This window comes from Otolemur garnettii, unplaced genomic scaffold (assembly GCF_000181295.1).
Source record: "Otolemur garnettii isolate 467f Iridium unplaced genomic scaffold, OtoGar3 scaffold00022, whole genome shotgun sequence".
In the NCBI taxonomy this organism is placed as follows: domain Eukaryota; kingdom Metazoa; phylum Chordata; class Mammalia; order Primates; family Galagidae; genus Otolemur; species Otolemur garnettii.
The window spans coordinates 9360740-9381994 of record NW_003852417.1 but is presented as its reverse complement, the minus strand read 5'-3'; the positions used below and the strand labels follow the sequence as shown (position 1 = coordinate 9381994).

Genomic DNA, 21255 nt, shown 5'->3' with positions numbered 1-21255 from the left:
GAACCCGCTACCTTAGGTGTACGTGGCTGGCGCCTTAGCCAGTTGAGCTATAGGCGCCGAGCCGCAACAGTGCATATTATAGAGAAATCTTTAATACTAGGAAGAGTTGAGTGATGTGGCAAACTTCATTGTTGTCTTATTTTAAGACAATGCCACAGCCATCCCACTCTTCAGCAACTCGTAGAAGGAGAATAAAAATAATCAAATTTTTAAAATAATTTATGTCTTTACAGAATGTTGCCATCTTATAATAACAGTCTTTTTCAGATATGCCATAAATAGAAGCAACTAAAGAATTCATATCAGTGTTAAAAGAAAGAAAAGTTAACAGAAAACTCTGACAACCAGCTAGCAGTGGTTACTGTGGCAGCAAAAGCAAACTCAGACTACCAGTGTTTTCTTGTATGGGAATTTATCCAGTTTAGAGAGGGAAATAGGAGGAAAAAGAGTCAAATCATAGTTACTCCAAAACAAGCCTTAGACTTACTAAGGAGCAAAGATGGTAAGCAAAATAGCTAGTGACCAGATCTCACTTTCTAAATATCATTCTCTAAAAGGAACCAGGGCTCCATGGAGAAATAATGTGATTCTAAAGCTAGCAGGGAGGGTACAGATGAGCTTCTTGCTATGCCAGAAAGAAAGGAAGGACAATCCCCCCCTCCCCCCAAAAAAAAGAAGAATGTGGAATCTTGATAAAAGGACACAAGAGCTAGCTTGAAGGGGAGCCCACTGGGAAAATCTGAGACTGTTGAGGATCACAATAAATAAGGACAGTCATACGTGGTATGAATAAATTGAAAATGGACCCAGTGAATACAATATGAATCTCTAGCTACATCATAATAAAAGGAAGGTAGATAAGTAAATAAAAAATTGAGGAAGAGGGAAAAATTCTTCCTTATAGTAGAATGCCATCTAATAATTAGAGAAGGAATGATAGACTTTACCTTGTGCCAAGCAGTATGTAAGGCATTTTAGGCACACAGAGATTAAGAGATTGCCCTTAGCCTTTATGCTACTCAGAAGTTGGGAGGAGACAGACAAAAGAATACATAGTTTATCCATTAATCTTGTAACTGCTAGAGCTTAATCTTCTCGAGGACAAGATAGCTGTCTTATCTATTAGAGTAATGCCCTACATTAATTAGTTGATTGTTGATACATTCCTAAATATTGACTGGTATGATAGGGTATATTAAATGTGGGATGATTATTCATTTTATAGATATTTATTATAAAAGTAAATGAACTAGTAAAAATAAATGTAAGGACACAAACAAACATACAAACAAGCAGAAACATTACCTAAAACCTACCACCATTAAATGTGCAGCCAGTGTTGACATTTTGGTGTATTTGCATCTGGGCTCCTCACATGCTTAGATCATGCACAATATACAGTTTTTATCTTTATGTTTTAATGTGCGCAATTTTTTTATTTCAAGGTGTTTAACTTTACGATGCAAATTGTACTTTGACAACTTACTATCTCAGCGGGCCTATTGTGGAAAAATGAATTTTGACCACAAGAATGAAACTCTTACTATATCAGTAAGTATCTCAGTTCTTTACATCTTCATTGAGAATTAGCTACTGCTTTCTTTTCCCTTGATGAAACATCGATAAGATTTAACCTTTTGTCTTTGGAAGAAAGAACTTATTTTAAAGTTAAGGGTAGTATTTGCTAAATTCATTGCAGATTGAATTGACCCTATTGAGTAAAGCTGCTAGTTTAATTATTTTTTCAGATGAGTGTTTACCTTGTCTTTCCACTCCATTAATTACTTTTTTTAGATTGACACAGCATTTTAAATTATGTGGAACGTTATGGAAAGTCCATAGTCTGTGGTGTCACTTTAGGAAGCCAAGAGTGTTCTACCCCACATAATTGTGTTTGTACTATTTACTTCTGAAATTATCCCTAGATCTAGCTTCTTTTCAATAAACAAAGCTATCACATTCACCTCTGTGGGTTTTATACAACTATGGATTCTTTGTAGTCACAGGTGTTAAAAGAGGGCCATGGTTTAGCCATATAACATTAAAATTTGTGTAGTCAGGAAGTCAAGAGCTGCCACCTACTTGAGATAATCTGGGGTTCACATAGTTGCTTACTACTCTTAGTTGCCATAAATTTTATCTCTTCACTTTAATACTTACAATAAATGTTAAATGTTTGGAACATTTTTGTTGTTTGAAACCTCTGCATTTTAAATATATCAGAAAGTTAACTTTGCCTTTTTTTAAATTTTTACTGGTAAGTCATTGGTAGATCCTCCTTACCACCATTCCCCCTCCTCCCAAAGTTGCTTCTGCTGCTTTGAGTCCACTATTTAAAAATATAGATTTGAAGGCATTGGAAGGAATTGTGCTTGTTGGTAGGGAGGTAGTATGTCCTGGTGGTTTATTCTCACTGCAAACTATGAGAAAGCCAAGGAAATTACAAAAATTCTATTTTGAAAGACATTGGAGAGCTGTAGAAGCAACAATGACTAGATGAATTCCAGGGGTCGGGAGCCTGTCCATGGTAAGCTGACATTGCTGGATATGTCCTTGGTAGCATTTGCCAGTTCTGAATTTGGGTGGTAGTAGACAGCTGGCAAGACAGAGTAGAAATTTGAGAGGTGCTAAATACCTAACTAATATTTAAATTAATCACTACCTGAGTTCTGATGTTGTACACAGCTGGTCTAAGGAACAGGGATGAGTAAAAGGTAAAACGCAACTCCAGCCCAGCCCTACAGAACCTGCAACCTAATAGAAGGAAAAAGAGCTCCTCTTTGGTGAAATGTTGTTATATCACCTGGTACCTCCATTTTCTTTTGTGGAAAATATCAATCATAATGACTGAGAGTACAATCAAGAACAAGGCAGTCATGCCCATGTTTGCTATTTCTGTTCGGCATTGTACATGTTATTAGAGGTTCTAACCAATGCAGTTTAGGTCAAGAAAAAGAACTAAAAAACATGCATATTGGAAATTCTCTTATTCATAAATAACACAGTTATCTAGCAGAAAATCTGATGGAATATACAAAAAGAGCTACTAAAACTATTAAGTGCAACTTAGTAATTTTGCTGATATGATCAATATGCAAAATTGAATTCTATTTCTGTATACTTAGAACAAATGATAAGAAATTTTTTAAAATACTATTAATATTAGCATCAGAAATATAAAATACTTAGGGAAAATCTGACAAAAGGTATACAAAACCTGTATACTGAAAACTAAAAAGAAATGCTAAGAAATTAAAGCAGACCTAAATAAATTGGAGAAGTATGTGGTGTTTATGGGTCAGAAGCATCAGTATCATTAGGATTCACTTCTTCCCATATTGATCTATAGATTCAACACAATTCCTATCAAAGTGCCATCAGGCTTTGTTGGAGAATAGCTGATTCCAAAATTCATGTGGAAATAACAGAGCATCTGAAATAGCTAAAACAAAATGAGAGGACTTATCAGATTGTACACTTAAAATATGTATTGTGTATATTCACCTGAAAGCTTTAAAAATTTTCAGATATGTGGAGAAGCATGGAAATGTAACTGATAATTTTGTTAAACTAGGAAATGGAGCCAGGCTCACAGATGATAGTTATAAGAGATAGCAAATTAATAATTTAACCATAATTAATATGTTAAAGAAAATAAAGTTAACTATAAACACAGTGGACAAAAAGATACAGTTTTAGCTTAGAATTGAAATCCATAGTTTCAACATAGAGTTGGAATCTACCAGAACAATCAGTGGGTATTATAAAACTTAAAAAGTACGATATCTGAAATTAAGAACTCCTTGGATGAACTTTAAGTGAGTACAATAGGGAAAGAAATGAGCAGAACTCAAAGGCAGGTCAGAAGGAAATATCTAAATTGAGCAGCTTAATAACAGAAAACATCAAACAGTTTGAGATTAAGAGGGACACAATTAGTCAGTTTAGTGTAAGCATAGTTGGAGTCCCTGTAGGATAGAACAGTGTGGGCAGAAAGAGTATTTGAAGAGAAAATGACTTAGAATTTTCAATTCTGAAATACATCAGGCTAGATTCAGAAACCTTAGCAAACTCCAAGTAAGATAAATAGGAAGAAAAACACATAAGGTTGTCAAATAGCTGAAAACCAAAAGCAAATAACCTTAGAAGTAGCAAGAATGGCAACACCTATAGCTCAAAGGAGTAGGGCACTGGCCCCATAGGCTGGAGGTGGCGGGTTCAAACCCAGGCCCGGCCAAAAACTGCAAAAAAAAAAAAACAATACACAATACTTTCCAAGGAGGAACAATAAAAGTGAAGGCAAACTCTTTAACAGAAATTATGGATGATAAAAGGTTACATGACAGACTTAAAGGTGCTAAAGGCATTTTTTTTTAAACTGCAATCTAGAATTCTACAACTAGTGAAACTATCTTTCAAAAAAGAACATGAAACGTCTTAGCTTTTCCAATAGGTAAAAGCTGAAAAAGATTCTTCACTATACTTGGCCCACAAAAAATACTAGAGAACATTTTCAGTTGAAAGAAAAATGATCACAGATGGAAACATGGAATTGCAGAAAGAACAGAGAATACTACAAAAAGTAAATATGTGAGTGAATAGAAACTTTGTCTAAAATAGCAATAATAGTGCTGGTTCATGCCTGTAATCCTACCACTCTGGGAGGCCAAGGTGGCTGGATTGCCTGAGCTCACAGGCTCGAGACCAGCCTGAGCCAGAGACCCTATTTCTAAAAATATTCAGGTGTTGTGATGGGCACCTGTAGTCTCAGCTGCGTGGGAGGCTGAGACAAGAGAATCGCTTCAGCCCAAGAGTTTGAGGTTGCTGTGAGCTATGACGCCATACACTCTACCAGGGGCAACAAAGTGAGACTGTCTCAAAATTAATTAATTAATATCATAGCAATAATAGTATATTGGGTGGTTCAGAAGTTGTTAAATATATGACAGTAGCACAAAGAGGGAATAGGAGCACATAGAATTAAACTGTTGTCAAGTTCTTATACTTTTTTTGGAAGTAATGCCAATAGTAGCTTCAAAATAATAAAAGTCAGGAAACAAAAAAGCAAAGTAGAATTGACAATTATATTAATAGTTGGAAATTTTAACAGACTTCCCAGCAACTGATGGAACAATCAGATTAAAAGTCAGTAAGGCAGGGTGGCACCTGTGGCTCAGTGAGTAGGGCACTGGCTCCATATACCGAGGGTGGCAAACCTGGCCCTGGCCAAACTGCAACAAAAAAATAGCTGGACATTGTGGCGGATGCCTATAGTCCCGGCTACTCAGGAGGCTGAGGCAAGAGACTCTCCTAAGCCCAGGACTTGGAGGTTGCTGTGAGCTGTGACACTACAGCACTCTACCAAGGGTGATAAAGTGAGACTCTATCTCCAAAAAAAAAAGTAAGGCTAAGGCGGTGCCTGTGGCTCAGCTGGTAGGGTGCTGGGCCCATATACCGAGGGTGGTGGGTTTAAACCCAGCCCTGGCCAAACTGCAACAAAAAAAATAGCCAGGTGTTGTAGCGGGCGCCTGTAGTCCCAGCTACTTGGGAGGCTGAGGCAAGAGAATCGCCTAAGCCCAGGAGTTGGAGGTTGCTGTGAGCTGTGTGACACCACAGCACTCTACAGAGGGCAACAACAACAAAAAAAAAGTCAGTAAGGCAATAGAAAATTCAAATTACAGAATTAACCCAATTGAACTAATTAGCAGCACTATAGAACACTACCTAGAACTATGTCAGATTGTTTTGAAGTGTATGTGAAACATGTATCTAAATAGACCCGTGTTCTTAACCATAAAACAAATCTCAACGTATTTCAAATTGATGTCACAGAATATATCATAAAATCAAGTGAAATTAGGAATAATAAAAGTTAACCTAAAATTTCCCAGATGATTAAAACTTGTAGGATACTACTATAGGATTTCTTAGAAGGGAATTTGTAGCTCTAAATCCATATATTTGTGTAAAAAAAGAAAAAAAGGAAGGCTCACCATTAATGATCTTCTATCAGGAAGCCAGAAAAAGAAAAGCCAGTGATAAAGTCAGGTAGATTTAAGAGCAGAAATTAGAGAATAGAAGACAAATGTATAATAGCAATGAGACAGAATAGCGGCAGACCACATACACAGTTACCTGATTAGTGACAGAGACGGTACTACAAGCTTTTGGAAAAAGGGTGGTCTTCTTAAGAATGGTGCTAGGTTCAAATTGTTTGATATTTCTTTTAGTAAATAAATAGCAAATAAACTTTGATTGCCCTCCTACCTTATTACATTATGTACAAAATTAATTTAGGCATTGATCAGAGACCAAAATGTAAAACAGTAAACTTCTAGAAGAGAATGTAGATTGTAAAACAAGACACAAAAAGCAATAACCTACTCAAAATAAAAGATTAGTAACTTGGACTTTAGTAAAATAGAGAATTCATTAATTGAGGAAAGATATTCGCAGTGCTTATATACAACAAAGGACTTACATCTAGAATTTTACAGAATAGTAAATATTAAAGAGACAGACAGCATATTTAATAATGGTTAAAAGACTTAACAAGAACTTTATAAATTAAGATATTCAAATGATGAAGAAGCACCTGAAAAAGTACTCAGAATTGCAAGTCATCAGAGAGATACAGATGTTTCCACAGCGAGTTACTTTCACACTCTATTAAGATGACCGAAATAAACAAGATTGGTGATACCTTGCTTCTTTGGTGAGGATGTGGCATTAGAACTCTGTTACATTTCTGGAGGGAGTATAATTTGATAGAACCAGTTTGGAAACCTCTTAGTGTCTGGTAAAGCAGTTCCACTCTTTTTTTGTTTTGTTTTGAAACCGAGTCTCACTTTGTTGCCCTTGGTAGAGTGCCGTGGTGTCACAGCTTTCATCAACCTCAAACTCTTGGGCTCAAGCAACCCTCTTGCCTCAGCCTCCCAAGTAGCTGGGACTACAGTCAAGCCTGCCACATCATCCAGCTATTTTTTTTAGTAAAGAGGGGGTCTTACTCTTGTTCAGGATGGGTCTCAAACTCCTGAGCTCAAGCAATCCATGCACACTGACCTCCCAGAGTGTTAGGATTAAAGGCGTGAGCCACTGTGCCCAGCCCGCAATTCCACACTTTTTTTTTTTCAGTAGCCAAAATAGTTATTTATTAATAACTTAAAATTTTACATTCTTATTATAAATTCCAGCTCAAAACTTTACACTACGAACGTAATGGAGCAGTGTAACGCTCCTTCCTTCACAATCATATGCATTTCATCTATCAAATGGGTACCCATGCTCACACACACTTCCAGTTTTATATAGATTTTTCTTTAAAAAGGAAAAAAACCAACCCATAGTATTGCATTTAGGTGATACTCCCTGAAGAATTTTATACAGAGTTAATTAACTGTTTAGCACAGCTGAAGTTTAAAAAAAAAAAAAAGCCCATGATTTGGTGTCTTTCCAAGATGTCCCCCTTTGAGACATCATGAGCCAAAAATATTTACAAAGGTAAAGCACAGTCAAACTACATTAAGAAGGAAGAATCATGAGGAAGATACATGAAGGAGACTAAAAGACTGCACCATAACAAGGGCTTAGTAATAACCGTGCCCAGGAAGATGTCCTCAGAATTGTAATATCAAACATGCTGCAAATAGACCCTTTGGATTAGAAAAGAGCAAAATTTTCCATTTTTGTGTGTTAAGAAGTGGCAAACTGCTCTTTTGCCCTTTGGATAATTTCTTTTAAACCCACCAAAGAAAAAAACAAAGCACAATTCAAACAAATGCTGTTAAGTGACTTAAGATCAAATATTTATAATAATTGAATAGGGTATCAGATTTTTCTTCTAAACTGATAACTACAAAATCCAGAGCTGACATCTCTCTTTGGCTCCTCTATATGCAAAATTGAATCAGTCTTTACTGAAGACAATATATAGTCAGTTCCAGAATCTATACAGCATGTCCTGTTCTTCCAAAGAGAATGGAGCAAATCTTTCTTTGTAATAACCAATTCCACACTTGGTAATCTTGTCTGATACAGACAGCTGGTGTCATTTTGACCTCTGGGGCCACAGATAAAGAAAGTAGCCCAGCTGATGCTGCCAAGAGAAACTGCTGAAGAAACGGACATATCCTAGTGAGGAAGGGCTGGGGCCTTTCATGTGGATTGCAGGGAGTCCACCTGGTAGGCGTTCTGGTTGGAGGGGGTGGTAAAATAGGGCTGCTGTGATGGAACCCGGTTAACAGGGGCTGCTGAGTCCTAGCGTCCTCTCGAAGTCCAGTAGCTGGCCCATGAAGCTGAAGTTAGGGGAGATGCTAGACTTCTTAACAATGTCTTAGGCAACGTTCATCGATGGATTCAGCTTCTGCATGAGGTGCGCCACAGTCACAGCGACTCAGCGGCTAATGCCAGCCAAGCAATGCACCAAGACGCCACGGTCATGCCCGTAACTCCCCAGCTTCATCTATGAAAGAAATGGCCTCAGGGAAAACGGACAGGTTTTGGTTCCAGTGATCCGAGATAGGGATTTGCTTGTATTTAAACTCTCCCTCATCCTCAAAGAGATTCAGCAAATTAGGGGCGACATTCAAGATGTACTTGATGCGGAACTCCTCCAGAACGTCCAAGTTGGTGGAGTCCTTGGCATAGCCCAAGGGCAAGATCTCCATGGGGAAGGAAGGTTGGCTGTTGGACAGCAGGCTGCCATCGGAATCTGTTGTGCTATTGGGGTCTCTGACAAGGTCGGACTCAATGTCCAAGGATGAGTCAGAGCTGATCCGCAGGTCCGGAGCCTCAGCACTGGCAACAGCGACGAGCTACTGCTGCAGTAGCCGTCTGAATTAGTCTCGCAGTGCGGGGCAAACTCAGCTGGAATTTACTGAAGTCACCTTCAAGGTAGAATGCCTGGCAGCCGTCATCCTTGAGCTTCTTTTAATAGCAGCTTGAGCACCGACTCGCTGCCACGAGTATTCTTGGTCCTGTCGCTGCTACTCTAGTCGTAGAGTTACCACCGCGTTGGTGCCGCAGCGCCGAGTGAAGCAGTCCCAGTCCCGGTCCTCAGCGCGCGGGAAGAGCACACACGGGCAGATTGCCTTTCTGCAGACGCCGCAGCATGATGCTCGGCATGGCTACGTTGGTGGCCGGCTCTGTGCGACCACGTACAGCTCCTGTAGCTGGCAGTCCATCAGCGGCAACCGCTCGGTTGCCCAGCTCCACCTGCTTGTAGAGCCACGCCACCTTAGCTAATCGCCATTTCGGACGCGAAGGGCACGGGTCTGAGCATATCTGTTATGAGGGTTGAGCTGCGGAGAGGGCAGGCGTAGGCTGAGTGCACCGCGCGAAGCCCCCCAGAGTTTAGTTCTGCCTCGCCTTACCCAAGCCGAGGCTAGCGGTTGGGGAAGGCAAGACTGAAGTAAAGCTGGCGGTTCCCTCTGCAGCCGGCTGCAGCCGCTGGCTCTTCGTGTCTGTTAATCTCTGAGTAAAGCTGCCCAGGCAGTTTTGTACCTCCCCAGTGAATGAGATCCAATTAATTTGGATTCCGTGCCACTGAGAAAGGAGGAAAAAAAGTCTAGCGGCTCCTAGTCCCCCCCTCCTAAAGCTGCACCTCAAATCTCCCCAGGAGTCTTTCTCCCAGATTATTGAAGACTCGATTTGCTCACTGTCCTTTAGACTCAGCACTCGCACAACCCCTGCGTTAGGCAGCTCCTCAAATTCACAATTACACTCTTGAGCACAAACCCCAGAAAAATTAGTCCTTATGTCCTCAAAAAGATGTATTTAAAAATGTTCATAGGTGCTTTATTCATAATGGCCCCAAACTGAGCAACTCCAAAGTCTACCTAGAGTCAAACGGATAAACCTAGGTGACCTGACAGTGGTAAGTGAAAGAAACCACTCACAGGAATGTATATATAGTATGTATATACATACTGAATGTACATGTGAAGTTCAGAAACTGATAAAAGGCCACAGTGATTGAAGTCAGAATATTGGTTATCCTTTGATGGATGGTAATAACAGAGTTTGCTTGATCTCAGTGGTGGTTACCCAGGGGTGTGTGCATAAATATTATTTGAGCCATATACTAAAAGTTTGTGTTCTTTACTGTATATAAATTGTATATAAATTGTAATAAAAATGAAAGGGAAATGAAAATATTGGAAGTGCTTGAATAATTCCCAGAGCTAACTGTGCAGGATAATTCAAGCAAGATTTCTGATGTTATCATCCCTGTTATTCAAAATACTATTTATTGCTTTAAGAATCTTTTAAGTATCAGATTTTTATTTTACTAATTAACTTGACACTGGAGTCTTATGAGGAGTTAGTAATGGATGCGCGATAAAAGATCTCCGTAATTGGCTCGGCACCCATACACAGTGGTTAACGGTGCCAGCCACATACACTGAGGCTGGCGGGTTGGAAGCTGGCCCTAGCCAGCTAAGCAACAATGACAATTGTAACAGAAAAGTAGCTGGGCATTGTGGTGAGCACCTGTAGTCCCAGCTACTTGAGAGGCTGAGATAAGAGAATCACTTAAGCCCAAGAGTTTGAGGTTGCTGTGAGCTGTGACACCACAGTACTCTACTGAGGGTGACATACTGAGACTCTGTCTCAAAAAAATAAAAGAAAAAGATCTCCGTAATTTACGTAGGCCTTTATTAGGTTGACACAAAATGTAGTTTGCAAGTTCTTTTATTTGGGGATTTCTGTTTGGTTGGTTGGGTTTTTTTTTTTTTATTGCTTATGTTAATGCTCTTCTCATTTGGGTTTTTATAGAGGATTCAGACTTATAGATGGTACATATAAAATGTCAGTATATGTTTAAATTCAGAATTTCAAAACCCTTAGAATATTAAAAGATTAGTGAATGCTCACTTGAGAACAACATAATTTTGGAAATAGTGAATTGTAATATTGGGAGCTATGTCCTATTTGATAGAAAATTGGTGGTGCTGTTTTTTCCACTTTTATGCATATGTGTATCTCTGGAATTCTGTCCAAATGAAATGGAATCCTTCCTAATATTACTTCATATTATCTTCATAGGAAATTGTGTGAGAGGTGTGTTATTAATTTTATTAATTGACTTTGTATTGTTCGCCTGGACCCTTAGTAAAGAAGAATTTTTGTGAAGTTTCAATTTGTTCTTTGGCCAGTGTAAGCCTTTTCAAGTTGGTTCTTTATCCTTTGACATTCAAAATTATTTTTAAAGCAACTTAACCACTAGATGTCACTGTAATTTAAGTAACAAAAAATTTGTATAAGTGCTTTTAGTGTTTGAAATTCAGAACTAATTTATTTATTTTGATCAAAATGTTTGACTAGTATACATAATCTTTAGGCCTTTGGGATTTTAGTATGTTAGATTCAGTTATGGTGAGAAAAAATTTTCAGTTTGATTCTCTTGCATTAAAACAAAAACCACTTTTACACAGATATCTATTACTGTAAAATACAGACTGCACATAAGGTTCATGTGCAATTTAAAGTAGTTGAACATAATAAATTGCACATGATTTTTATGTCCATCTGTATTTTGAAGGGCATGGATGTCATTTCCATATCACAAATCATTTATTGATTTATTTATTTATTTTGAGACAGACTGTCGTCACTCTGTCACCCTGGTTGACTGCTGTGGAATCAGCTCACAGCAACCTCAGACTCTTAGGTTCAAGGGAATCCTCTGAGCCTGCCAAGTAGCAGGGACTATAGGCACCTGCCACAATGCCCAGCTAGTTTTTCTATTTTTAGTGGAGATGGGATCTTGCCCTTGCTCAGGCTGGTCTTCAGCTCCTGAGTTCAAGCCATCCTTCTACCTCAGCCTCCCAGAGTGCTAGGATTACAGGCGTGAGCCACCGCACCCAGCCAGACATTTTATTCTTATTCATTTTTTACTGTAAACCCATTCTTTCTTTACCTGCATTGTGAAAAATTTAATCAGACTTTTTTCATACTTAGTTTTTGTTCTTGTCAACTCATTCTCTTCAAGGTTCAACCTGGAGAAGGAAATAAAGCCGCCTTCAATGACATGAGAGCCTTGTCTGGAGGCGAACGTTCCTTTTCCACGGTGTGCTTTATTCTTTCCCTGTGGTCCATTGCCGAGTCTCCTTTCAGATGCCTGGACGAATTTGATGTCTACATGGTATTGTCACATTTTAAGTTCTCTAGTTTTTGTTGGTTTGTGTAAAATACACAGTTTGAAAGGAAGCAAATCTTTCTGTAAACACCAGGATCTCAAACCGGTAGGCCTAAGAGTGAAGCCGTCCTCCTCTCACATCTCTTTCTTTTCTTGAATTCCTACCTTGATTGAGGGTAAGCTTTTGTTACCAACCCAGTCACCTAACTTCAAAGACTGTAATTAATCTGTGATTCTTCCGTTTTAAAGTCGGATCTCTGCTTTTCTTTTAAGACCTCTCTTTAGTGTGTGCCCTCTTCTTCCTCACTGAGATCTTAGGGCAGTAGACTCTCATCCAGACTCCCAGACTGTCATCCAGCTGCTTCTTCACTCTGTCCTCCACCGTTTTGTCAAGTTTATATTTCTAAATAGATGAGATTATGGTCACTCACCTACGTAAAACCCTTCAATGGTTAATTATTGTATATGGAATCAATGCTTTGAGACTCTTTCTAGTATCTGTTTACTTTTTCAGCTTTTGGATTATTTTCCACCCATAGTATGTCTGCCTAATGTGCCCTCTTGCGTTGTGTGTCCCACTTATCTTCCAAGACTTGGTTCAGATGTCACCTTTATGAGCCTTCCATGACTACCATACCATTTCAGGCAGGGGTAGGAATTTCTCAGGGCTTCCTTGGCCCCACCTTATATCAATTCATAAAATGAATTGTGTTTATATTTTTATTATAAGATACCTTATATAATATTTTATTACTTTTCATTATATTGCAATATTTTTGTCTGAATCTCCTTCCAGATTATGAACTTTTTGAGATTATCAACTGTGTCTTAATCGTATTTATGTCTCTGATTCCTAGCCCATAAGAAATATTTAGTAAATGCTTATTCACAAATCAGAATTTATACTTTTAAGTGCTGTACAGTTCTTGAGTATTAGTTTTTTCCTTTGATACCATCACTGAAGATGGGTTAAAAATTCCTCTGAGAATTGTCTCCAAAGCCAGTTATAGTCATAGAAGATAATTATTCTCTCCATGCAGTGTTTTTGTCCAGAATCATTATTTATTCTTACTACCCATTATGTCCAATTTCATTCTAAACAGGTTTTTTTGCCTTTCAGAAACTTAAGAGCTTCTAAACCAGAATGGCACTTTACCCCAGTGAAATTATTCAAAAGAATGTTTCCAAGTTCTGAGAGCTAATCCAAGGGGAACAAATAATGTGTGATGCATTAGCAGCTTTGTTATTAAATAATATGCCTCGTAGGGCGGATATGCCTGATGGAATTTTTATAGTCAGAGCCATTGATCAATCCATGTAGCAAGGATGAGGATCTGCACTTGACTCCAAAGTCCTTGTCCTAAGCCATCTGGCTGTATTGCCACCATATAGTTTCAGATAAGACCTTTAAAAATATATTCATTTGTTTATGATTTTAACTTTCAGGAATTTTCAAGAGGGTGGAGAAAAAAAATTTTTTTAATTTTATTATTATTTAAATCAGAAAATACAAGGACAGTTTTAATTTATTTAATTGAAAAACTTCTCATAATTATGCATTTTTCTTTTTCTATACTCTGATGTGCCATCCAACTTATTTTAAAGATTCATTTGAGAAATTTCTGTGTAAATTCAAATTGGTTTATGTTGTACAAATTACAGAGGCGTTGGGGAGGGGCAGCCTTTTAAGAACACCTGAATCACTGAGGGAAAATTTGAGAGACTTAATGAATTTGCAACTAGATATTTTTGTTGCCATTACCCTGAGTGATTAACCATTACTGTAAAATTAGATTCATTTGGTAACATTTAGTTGTCTTTGAATATTTTTAAAATTATTTTAATTGCTACATCTATTTAAAAGAGGGGGGCCATACATATAAATACTTTATAGAAATTATTTGGAAGATTATTTGTTTACTTATTGTCCCCTAATAGTTTCTGATATTATTTTTTCCTATATAAACTCCTTGGGTGTCATAGAAAAGGTAACGGGTAATGCGTGGATGAAGATCCAGGGGTTACATCAGCCAGCAAAATGCTGTTTTTACAGAAATGTGATTTACACAATGGCAATACTGACTTTTGCCTTTGTTCTCCAGGATATGGTTAATAGAAGAATTGCCATGGACATGATACTGAAAATGGCAGATTCCCAGCGTTTTAGACAGTTTATCTTGCTTACTCCTCAAAGCATGAGGTAACTTTTTAAAACTTTCTATGACATATATGTATCAAAAATACAAAGAGGAAAGAAATCTTTCATAATTTTTCATTTTTATAATACAGATATGTAAATGACTGATGAAAAGGAAAACTAGCTTCTATACTGCTAGTTCAGGAGATTTAAGGTGGCTTTTTCCTTTTCTAGATACTCAAAGTTTTACTTGCATCATTTCCCTTGGATGACTTAAACAAGTTGATTGGAATATGATTACTGACTTGTTACTATTTTTATTTTGAATCTGCTCCTTTGTGGTTATCATGACCAACTAATATGAAGTAATTTAGTAATTCTGTTCAGACTGAAGAAACAATTCATGTCTCTTTTCTTGATGTCTTACACATACCAGTCTTTCTAAATAAAGAGCTCTGCTCTGCTGTCAGTCATCATTTACTGAGGACCTGCAATGTGTTAGGCACTGTGTTGCTTAGAGTCGATACTCTGGCTCTAAAGTGGTCATGTGATCAATATGGAGATTTAAATTTGCAATTGGGAATATTCAAGTAACTCCTTCCTTGCTAGATAAGAACAAGAATTAAAAACAGTTGATATATATCTCTCTTTCATTTTCTTTTCCTCCAAACTGAAAACCTGTGGGATATAGTGTAAAAATGAAGACAGTATTTTCTTATTGCAAATAATATTTCTCCTAGAACTCTAGATATTAGACATGTCGCACTCTTAGTAACAACCATTTACATTTATATTTTCATGAAGTAGTAGAATTTTTTTTAATTAATAAAAACATTCCTAGAAATTTGAATAATTAAGTTTGTTTCCTCTAGCTCACTTCCTTCAAGCAAATTGATAAGAATACTTCGAATGTCCGATCCTGAGAGAGGACAAACTACATTGCCTTTCAGACCTCTTACCCAAGGAGAAGACGACGACTAAAGTTGATGTGTAATTTAACATGCTCTGTCCTCACATTGAAAGATTTGTGAAGGGAAAAAGATCTTAGACTTTTTGACATAATAAAATAAGACTGGAGATATTCTAAAATTAAAGAAACTCCTTTATATATCTGACCACAATCAAATGTATAAATAAGCCTAGAAAACTAACTACAACCAGCGATTTAAAAAACTATTATAAAACTATTACTTTCCTTTAAGAAAATCGATTTCATAGTACTGGTTTTAAATCTTCTTGAGATTTTTTGTTTTATTTTGTTTTGTTTTTTACCATCCACTTTTCTAGATTCTTTTTCAGAACCAAATTTTGTACATATGTACATGTATATATATCTGTTTAGTTTGAGTTCATTTCTATAGTATTTTGTAAGAAAATAAAAGTTTGAACACCTGATTATATTTAGTTTTGCTTTTCCAGAATATTTCATTCTATAGTTAAATTGTCAATAATACAAGAAAGGAGGAATTTCTCATTGCAGAGGGTGGTGCAAGGGAGGTCTCTATGGACAGGGACTGGTTCACTGTGCATTTTCTGCTTATTATTGATGAGGGACCCATATAGAACTGTGAATGCTTGAGGCAAAATTCTTGCCTGCAGGTAATTTTTAACCCCAAAGTACAAATATAGATTTGGGCTATAACTTTTAACTGTTGTAGTTTATCAAATTTAAGATGCTGTCTATATGGAGAACTGCAACACTGCCAAGTCTGACACACTTTTTTCTCAGTCCTTGAACTGTCCCCCACCCAGCTCAGAGCCTCTAACCCCACCCAGCTCAGAATCAGAATTGGATCATGGTGCAGCTTTCACCCTGACCTACAGCACACTCACCTGGTTTAAAAGCCCTCAGTTTACATGTAGGGAATGCGGCTGTACTGAGAGAGGACACCGGCCAGAGGGACTGTGCAGACAAGGCTGGGAAAATTGGGGGTGGAGCATGGCTCCTCAAAAAACAGGAAAGTAGCTAGTGGCTGCAGGAGTCCAAGGCCAAACTGGTGGTGGTGAGCTGACATCAATTAGAAGATACACCCAATGGTCAAATAGAGAATATTGAACTTTTTTTAAGGATACATGAATAGTATTATTTCCTGTATTCTCTGTTTGATACAAGGATTCATGCTAAACTTTTAAAAAAAACTCTCTGGCTATCAACAGGAAGCATTCCTTATATTAGCAGTAAATATTAGAATACATATTTATGGAATTGAAAAGGAAATATTTTAAGAAAAGTAGCATGTTAAGAGCAGGAACCACTTCTGTAGTTATTGAGAAAAACTAGGTTTTGTTTGTGGTGGGGGGAGGAGTCTAATTTAGTCTTAAATTGAGATCATTTCCCAAATGAGAAGTCCAAAAATTTGTGCTTTCTTATCTAAGAATTTACAGGAAGAGGAAAAGGTGTACTGAATGTTTTAATATCTCCTACTGACCATACAAAGTCTAATTTTTAATTGACATTTGTAAGTTTTAATATAGTGCTTTTTCAAATTAAAAAGTAGAATATACCAGATGGATCAATTTTTTTTTTTAGCGAAGGAACTTCAGTGTCTAAATCCTTGTGATAGTTTTGAATGTTGTGCTTCTTCATACAGAATGGAAAGTACAAGCCTCAGGTATCCAAGAACCTCTTGTTGAATTGAAGATTATTCATTGCTTTAACCTCACAAAGTTTTGGTTTCATCTATTATAAGCAAAAATATTTTTATTTAATGTTCTAAGTAGCAGTAATACTAGAATAACAAGAATAAGAAGAAATTGTTCTTTTAAAATACATGTAACTTCTAAAAATAAAACTTAAAATTTCTATGTATTAAGGTCATGGTTTCGTGGATTGGGGAAGGTTATACTCACTGACTAATTTGATCGTCTTTAGGAGTGGTGACTGCAGATACCGTGCAGGCAGGCAGCTCTTCAGCCCGTAATTCATCCTCAGTGCAGCTATGACTGAAAGAAGACCCAGGAAACAAGGAAGAAAGGCCTACTTGGATCTTAAATCCTACCTTCTCAAATCTTTGGGATGGCAATGATTAAAATCATTCTTAAAGTAGCAATGTGATAAGTTTTGGTAAAAACAGAGTATAAATAATACAGTTACTCAAATTGATAAATCATCACAAAAGATTCAGGCATCACCTGCTTAAATATTTTCTAAGTTTTCGTTTTTCCCATTTCCCAGTGCTTTTTTTTTTTTTTTTTTTTTTGGCCTATCTTCATAATGTCTGGGCTGTTTATATGTGGAGATCAAAATGATACATTCTGTGTAAGAAGCTATGGGCTGGGGCTCATGAATTAGATTGGCTATGTTGCTGATTATAATGAAAACCAAGGGATTCGGAATCTGCTTAAGAGTTCTCCTGAGTCCACAGATTAGATGTGGGAAGAAAGACAAAGTGTTGATGGTGTCCAGAGACAGTCATTTTCTGGTTGGATTTGTGACTTGTTTATGCATCTACTATATGACTTCTACTTTGACCAGTTCAGATTTGGGGGAAAATTGGATTGAAATTTTCAGTCCTAAGCATTTAAGCAAATACCCTTGTTTTCTGACTTGAATTCAATGCCTACAGATTTGAAGATAAATCAAAATATTTGAAAGGAACCGGTTTTGTTCTTTAAGGACTGCTAAAGTAATAATATGGATATAAGTAAGCTGTTTCTTTGAGTCAGCAAATGAATTTTTTAAAAAATCTATAATATTGATACTTAGCATATTTAATTTGAACATTAGCATCTGGACAGAATCCATAGAAACAAAAGTGGCAAGAGTATACGCACTAGTTATAGCAAGTGGAAGAGGACTTTTGCTCCCGATTTTTTCTTCAGCTTAAGAATGCAGAGATGAACTCATTAAAAAATGATTAAGTTCCTGCCATATGTTAGGGACTGTGTTAAGCATTGGGAACACTAGTGAGGAATACTAAATCTGCCCTCATGGAATTTAAAATCTAGTTTGACATAAATAATACCGTATATAATAATCACAGCTAATAATTATAATAAATTAGCCAACAGTAATTCCTATGAAGAAGATTAAAACGGTGAGGATTTGCAGGGGTGCAGGAGAGTGCCATGTTTTGAATGCAATGTTTAGAGAAGACTACAGAAGGCAATACTCTAGGAGAGCCCTGAAACTAGTGTTGGGAGCTCTGAGAAAGAAGGTGGGCAGAGCAGCAGTTCCAGGCAGGGTCCCAAGTGCAGAGGTCTGAGGTGAAGATGAACTTCATGTCTAGGAATCCTGAGGGTAGTGTCAATAGAGCGGAGTGAGCATTAGAGGATTGGTAGGGCTGAGGTTCAGGGGGAAGCAGAGCAAGATCATTTGAGACTAAAACCACTGTAAGCAGGTTGAGAGACAAATGGTAAGCATTAAAAAAATCCCTCTGGCTGCTTGTGGGTAGAGCAGAGCAATTGCAGGAAGAGGGTGAGCGATTTGGAGGCGTAAATGGGTCCCAGTAAGAGGTCATGGTGACTTGGATTAAGGTGGTGGGGACAGAAACATTCAGATTTGAAATAGAGACAGCAAGACCTGCATGATGAGAAAACTGGAATTGTGAGAGAAATCAAGGATAATTTCCTTGGAGCTTGGGGCCTACTGGATGAATAGTGGTGCCATTCACAGGAAAGGGGCCCCAGGGAAGGGAGAGGAGCTATTCACCGCAGTGTGGGGAGTCGAAAACTCTGGTTTGAGCAGGTGACATTTGTTTAGACACTTAACAACTAGTTAATCAGGAACTTGACAGTAACTGTATATTGAGTATAAAAGTTTGGAAAGCAATAATATGACTTAGGAGTCTGAAGATCTGTATTTCATCTGCAAAATGCTCAGACAAACCCAAATTGCATGTCCAGACTTGGGGAACTAAATGTTTTTAAGAGTGAAGGGAACCGTGCACACTGTGTTTTTACACTTAGAAGCTCTGATCGACTCAGTTTCTTCTACAACCCTGCACTTACTTTGCTGTAAGGCTCTCTGAAGATGTATGTTTAAGCTGGAGCTTTACTTGATATGATTTCCAACTGTGTGGAAGAAATAAGCATCTGGCCTCTTTAAGAAAGTAGTTTATATTCCTTTAGAGACTGACCCTCAATGAGTGAGTTACAGAAAAAAATATAGCCTTAATACCATTCCTTTTTTTTTTTTTTTTTTGGCTGGGGCTAGGTTTGAACCCACTACCTCTGGCATAGGGGACCAGTGCCCTACTCCTTTGAGCCACAGGTGCTGCCCTAATACCACTCCCTTTTTAAAATAGTTCAGATTTATTAACGAAATGAACAGAAATTTGGAAACCTCGGGCTTCTAAATGGAGGAAGAATTGAGGCTAGAAATAAGATACTTGGGGACATTTTCCCTTCAGAATAACAGCAGGAGTTGAGCAGCTAATTAATATAATTAAAATGGCAGCTGAGTCTGAGCTAGAATCAATGGAAGTCAGGCACACTTGAATGATTAGAGCAGTGGTGCTCAACCTCCCTAATGCCTCCTAATGCCATGATCCTTTAATACTGTTCCCTATGTTGTAGTGACCCCCAACCATACAATTATTTTTGTTGCTACTTAATAACTAATTTTGCTGCTCTTAATGAATCGTAATGTAAATATCTGATATGTAGGATATATTTTCATTGTTACAAAGATCAAGAACCGCTGGATTAGAGGAAGCCTATAGGTCTTTTCTGAAGGAACCACTGTTGGGTTCGTGGACGTCAGGAGGATTTAGGTTGTGAGTAATGTGTTTGGATGGAATCCAATTGCAGAGGGTTCAGTTGACCACACCTCATCTCATGGTGCACCTTCAGCTCTGGTCCATGCAGTACTCACGTGTTTCCCTTTATCTTCATCATCATTCCCTGTAACATTGTGTTTTCCAAAGCGGGCCTCAACCTTAGCTCCCTCTCATGTTATCCCACAAGGTTGCCTTTTAGAGTTTAATTCTCAGTCTGGGCAGATTTATAACTCACAGCCAATAGAATGCAATAGGAGTGACACGTTGTAACTTCCAAGGCTAGGTCAGAAAAGGTGATAAAAAGAAATGAAAGTGCTACCTTGATCTCTAGAATATTTGTACTAGAGCCCTGTGCCAGAGTGGAAGCAGCCTGACTTCCCTGGGCTGCTACATAATGAATCCTAAACTAGGTCGTGTAGAAAGGTCCTGGGACTACATGGAGAGAGAGATATTTGGCCAGTCCTCAGCTGCACCGAACTCCCCATGTCCCCCATGTCCCACCAACTCACTACCTGCATGAGATCCCAAGCCAGATTGCCCAAATAAGATGTTTCCAAATTCATGGTCCCAAACCATAGCAGTTAATATAATAATTGTTATTATATGACAATAGTAACTTATATCTGGAAGTGGAAGTGGCAATCACATGGCACTGCCTGGAAGGGTCTTGAGGAGAACGTTCAGGAATACAAAGCAGAATCCAGGAGTCTCAAGATGCTTTGGAAAGTGTGTCTATAGCCGTACTCAGGGAGGGCAAAAGGAAAGTAAGAAAAAAGCAATTGGAAGTGGGAGAAAAGGTGACCCTTGTTATGTAGAGGTAGAATGTTTGGCAATACTGATGCTATGGTAACACGGAAGATAGGAAATATACCCCCCAGACTGGCGGTCTAGACAAGGAAGTACCTAGATGAAACACGAAAAGTACCACCTGGCTGCCGCTTGCTGCCTGTGACAAAACGTGAGAGCAGGTGACAAACCAAAGAACCAGCAATTGCAAATAAAGAAGCCAAGATCAGCTCTCATTCTCAGACTCTCCCAGGTAGCAACTGATTTTCAAATTGTGAGATGACTTTATTGCAAAAATTCCATCCAATCCAGCATGGAACTGTCAGATTTTTTACTAAGACCTCAGAAAGATCTATACTACACTTGTGCAGTATTTTTAGACCCTTTTCAGAAAAAAAAAAAGTGCTATTTAAGGGTGTGCCTTTCAGATCCTCTCCACCAAACAATAGGCATCTAAGACTTTTTTTTTTTTT

The 21255-nt window shown here is 37.9% G+C and overlaps 1 protein-coding gene and 1 pseudogene across 4 annotated transcripts in view; one reads left to right on the top strand and one right to left on the bottom strand.

Annotated features, from left to right (window-relative positions):
- Nucleotides 1–15361, top strand: part of SMC6 (structural maintenance of chromosomes 6) — an 84100-nt gene extending 68739 nt beyond the window's left edge. For all 4 annotated transcript variants that reach the window (XM_023511861.1, XM_003787408.3, XM_023511860.1 and 1 more), the window contains exons 25-28: nucleotides 1446–1551; nucleotides 11993–12145; nucleotides 14242–14339; nucleotides 15149–15361. In XM_023511861.1, coding sequence (XP_023367629.1) covers nucleotides 1446–1551; nucleotides 11993–12145; nucleotides 14242–14339; nucleotides 15149–15257 — 466 coding nt within the window. In that variant the 3' untranslated portion in view covers nucleotides 15258–15361. The remainder of the gene's footprint in view (nucleotides 1–1445; nucleotides 1552–11992; nucleotides 12146–14241; nucleotides 14340–15148) is intronic.
- On the bottom strand, nucleotides 7887–11926 carry LOC111724352 (annotated as a pseudogene).
- Nucleotides 15362–21255: the final 5894 nt, after the last annotated feature.